At 35.4% G+C, this 4968-nt stretch overlaps 1 protein-coding gene across 1 annotated transcript; it reads right to left on the bottom strand.

Annotated features, from left to right (window-relative positions):
* Positions 1–3529: 3529 nt before the first annotated feature.
* LOC133865199 (protein SOB FIVE-LIKE 2) lies at positions 3530–4603 on the bottom strand. Its single transcript, XM_062301562.1, has one exon. The coding sequence runs from the start codon at positions 4097–4099 to the stop codon at positions 3635–3637; it is 465 nt and encodes a 154-aa protein (XP_062157546.1). The 5' UTR covers positions 4100–4603; the 3' UTR covers positions 3530–3634.
* Between the last annotated feature and the right edge of the window lie 365 nt (positions 4604–4968).

Here is a 4968-nt window from a genome sequence, read left to right on the forward strand (position 1 = left end):
TAATAAACACACACATATTTCTACAAAGTCACACACACACACACACACATACACGTCCTTACTATATATATATATATATCACATATAAAAACCTCACACACATACATGCACTTTTTACAGCACACACACATTTAGCCTTCTAAGTTATCACTCACCATACTATATTTCAGCGGCACATTCGCATTCACACCAACACACACTTTTAATTTAAACATAGCCATGGTTTCCATAATCACTCAATCATTCCTAATCCATTCTTAAGTCTTTCAAGCTTCAGACTTACTGATTTGCTGATGAAAGTGGCCAGGAAAATTCTCTGTTAACAATCAAAAGAAAGGTTTATAAATATATATACATAGGCATATGAGATGCTTCCTCTCCAAAGGAGATGAAATCTAGATAAATAAATTTAGGAAAGGGAAAAACAAGGTTTCCAAGGAAGAAGAAAGGAAGACTACTTACTGAAGTTGCTCTCAAGTATCCTAAATGAGTTAAGGTGTTGCTGTCCAAGGATTAAAACACACAAGAGGATTAAAACATGCTCTGTTTTGGCATTCCAGAACAGGGATAGTTTCTATTCTAAGCTTTCTACTGGTTTTGTGGTGAAAGGAGGGTGGTTAGGACTTTGATTCTAGGTTTATTAGCTGCTGGAAACGTGGAGAAATTAAGGAGAACTCTTATCTATGCTTCTGCAGTGAAAAGAAAAGAGAAACAGGGGGCTTTACGTGAGAGAGAGTTTGCTGAAATTTTGTTCTTTGATGGAGATTTTGATAGTTCATGCATGTTATATATAATAATCCTGGATGGTTGAGATCAAGCCATCAACTGGGTGCTTTAATAGCCGAATTTAAGACACCTCAACTAGAGAAAACAGTAACCAAATCTCCCATATCTTCAAAGATTTGAATATCATATCTTTGAATAATAATTATATCATTTCTCATTAGTTTTGAATTAAGCCAGCTAACTAGACTAACTGGACGAGTTTTTAATCTCCTAAAACCAATAACATGAAATGGGTTCGAGAATCAAAGGTAGAAAATCAACACTTGCAACTTACACGTAAACTGCATCGCACTGGATAATTAAGTCACTCGATCGACTTCGACTTAAAATCGCTCAATCGACTATAAAGTCGCTTGATCGACTTTGGTTAATAATATTTTTACTTATTCGATTTCTGTATACATATACACAATTCTAATAATAATTAAGTCCTATACCTATGCACACACACATGTGAACATTATTATCTGCGCATTATCAACCTAAGCATGATATTATCCGGGTATTACATTAAATCATGCCAACATGAAGGTTTATAAAAAATAAGTGTTAGCTCCAAACTTTTTAGAAAATATTATTTTTTAAGAGAAATCAATTATGAACACATCATGGTACGTTAGACTCATTACAACACATGAATATGATACTAACAATATGAAAAACGAGTTTAAAGCTCAGGGTTTATCTCAATGAAGTTGAACAACACCAATATCACATCTTTTCTCACTAAGATTTCTCTCTCACTAAAGAAATAAGGTTACAAGAATGCATGGAGTTGTGGAGGCATCTGAGGGGCACGAGGGTGATTTAACAGACGAGGGTTGAAGGGGATAAGGTTGAATGTGGTGGATACTAGGTTAAAATTGCTTTTCAGGCAACATCGAACATTCAGTGTACGTGTTCAAACGTTTGGTGTGCTATTTTGAACACACGCATAAGGATTCCACCTCGAACGTTCCAAGGATTTTTCGATAGTTTGAGTAGGGGTGTATATCAAACGTTCCAAGGATGGGTTGAACATTCGGTTAGGGTTTATTTTATTTATTAATTGTTTATTTCAAGGTAATTATGTTAGTAAATTAATAAGGTAAGTATATTTTTGTAAAAAATGTTTTAGTTACTGATTATGTACTAACTACTATTATTGTAAATTATTAAAATTATATTTATTATTATTATTTAAAATTATGGTTTTTGGGGTGTTACTGCAGTAACAGGAGTTCGAGATGTCTGAGATTGTAGATGAACGATTGATGAAAGTAAATGCTTACAGAACTGATTTTACTTTAACGTGCGATATGTTAGAGGATTGAGCATGCTTTACTTTTCAAAATAATATGCCTTGAGTCTACTACTTTTATAACTTCCTTAGACTGCTTCCAACGGATAAAAGATTATATATGGTTTTATTAAGGCAAATGAACAATATTTTCATTTTATGATATGGTACACCGGTACGTGCGGTATAATGGCCATGAGTTTATTATTATACGGGTTGACACTATGGTCAAAAAGATTTATGTTTTTGTTTGGCATTAGATCCAATAGTTGTTTTGTGATCAACGCATCCATCTTTAGTTGGTGATCACTATATATAGATGAACGTCCTTAGTAGTGTGAGCCGCCTGAGGTAGGACTCGGTCGGGCTGCTAATGATGGACGGTTTGAGGCAATATCCGGTGCATTAGTATTGTACTATGGGTCTCTCCGGATAGAGTCAACCCTACAAAGAAAATGTTAAAGGCTTGGATAGACCATACGGAGGAAATTAAAGCTATGATTAAACGATTTTATTTACACACACACAAGAAAAAGTTATTATTATAAAGATTTTGTACACATATATTGTTCTTATCAGTGGGCATAAATAAAGTTGGATACGAATGACTTATAAGGAGTCCATTTATAAAGTGTGATTGCCCATAAGTACTCATTTAAGGATTATTATGCATTTGTAATCCATGGAAGGGATAGCTTATTATATAATTGTTTTACCGACATGATTATGTTTACTATTCTTTATGTGAGTGGAAACATTTCATGAATAGTTTGAACAAATAAAGTTATGGTCATTTTGAAGAACCCAACACCATAAGAAATTCATGTGTCAAAAAGATCAAGTCGGAGAACGTAAGAAATTTCCCAATAAAGTGTGGCACATATATAGCCTATAAATAAAGATCTTGTGTATTCCACTAATATGGACCTTAAGGCACAATTAGACATATGCATAAGTTAGAAAATACCTCTATCTTTTGAAATTATTTTCAAGTTTTTGTTGTTGAGGTTCTTGGATTGGATTGAGCAAATAAGAGTACTAGAAGTAATTTTGAATTATTTTGAAGGGGTATTTGAATATAATATTTGTTTTGTATGCTACGTACCATGGTGTTTACAGCCTTTTTTATTTGATTTTTTCTTTTGTTTTCGCACATGCGCATACCCGCAGGCCGCAGCGTATATATATATATATATATATATGAACTCAATGAGGTTATATATATAACCATATTTAGTTATGTTATGTGTGTATGTGTGCGTGAACATATGAAACCCACATGAATATAATATATATATATATATATATATATATCCACAAGCATTAGGCTTATACATGACGAGTAGATGCTTTTGCGGGTACCTGAGGAGAGAGCATATGATCCAACTCGATCTTACTAGTTACTACAGTCTTCTACATACATTCAAGAAAATTATAAAAATATAAGTTAAACATGATGACTATCATTAGCTAGCTAGTACTTTGTAGCCCATTTTCTTTTCTGATCTGAGAATCTGAGACACTTTTCAGCCCATGGTACCAACCTACAAAACAACCTCAAAAACCATTTTATTTCGTTTTGCCCATCCACATGTCTTTTCTTACCTTGGCACCACTACTCTGAGCTGGAGCGTTTGCCATGAGCACCGGTACCGTCGACTCTTTTTTATCTTTCTTTATCCTTTGACCTCTCTGCATCTCCTTTTGCGGTTTGTTGGGTTTCTTGTCTAAGCACCTGTCAATTATATCATTCTCTTCCTCGTCGCGCTTGGAAACGGCCAAGCTGCCATGAGCACCCTTTCCAGTACTCCGATGACTTGGGCCGGAAGAAGCATCAGAAGCCATGGAATCATCACTATCATCATCGTGATTAGCATCATTGTCGTCGTCGTCGTCATTTCCATCATCATCACTATGCCCGTAATCACCACCACCACCGCCATCATCATCATCGTCATCACCAATATACATTGTCCACCCAGATTCGCTGCTGTGACATTCTTCTGCAGCTCCGAACATTTGGGAAGACTCCATTGCAAGAAGCAAGCAAGTAGAAGAAGGAAGCGGAAAATTAGTAAATGGGCAAGTATAGAGGCGTGAGAAAAGCAGTATATACAATGCGTTTAATTATGTATCTGATCTCTCTCATCGATCTGTGAGGCCTGCCTGCAGGCCAATCTCAAACTATATATGAAAGCTACCAAAACCACAAATATCCATTTAATAGGGCAGGATATAACTCCCACCGCACCACCTGGTAATCAAAATAACCATAAATTCCCTCTGATTTCACTGAGCAGAAGACAGCTAGAAGCTGTGAATGAAAGTGAAATCCAGCCTTCCACAAGGCATAAATACCTTGAAGTTGCTTCAATTTGAAAGGACAAGGGGTTGTTCACTTTGGTCATTGGGTTTTATAAGAGAGGATGGCAATCATCTTTACTGCTCTGCATTGCTCATTAATAAAAAAGGGAGCTTTAAATGCAAAGTCAGATTGGCTCAGTTTACAAAACTAGGGAGAATATAAGGCCAGCAAGAGCTCGTGTTTTCTTTCAAATAAGATGGAAGAATAACAAGACCGCTTTACTACCTGATTTAGCTTTCACACCTGTCACTAAAAAATGGGCAGGCTTTTTTCTTTTAACCTCTCTGTGATAAAATGCATAGAACCCAACTGGAGTTTTGTTATGTGAAAGGAACTTGTCAAATATGTGTCTGCTTCTGCTTTTCTGTCGTCCAACTTGCTGGTGGCTGTTTCCTGAAAAAGCAGGATCATGTCTTCGGAGTTCATTAGTCCTTAATTAATATATATATATATATATATATATTTTATTTGCTCTATCTAACTCACCTACCTATATGCAATTTAGAATCCATGCCAGCTTAATTATTACGTACGGAAT

Source organism: Alnus glutinosa, chromosome 4, assembly GCF_958979055.1.
Source record: "Alnus glutinosa chromosome 4, dhAlnGlut1.1, whole genome shotgun sequence".
Lineage (NCBI taxonomy): Eukaryota > Viridiplantae > Streptophyta > Magnoliopsida > Fagales > Betulaceae > Alnus > Alnus glutinosa.

Bases quoted from the DNA above. Each gene is read 5' to 3' on its own strand.
- LOC133865199 (XM_062301562.1), bottom strand. From the start codon at position 4,099: ATGGAGTCTTCCCAAATGTTCGGAGCTGCAGAAGAATGTCACAGCAGC.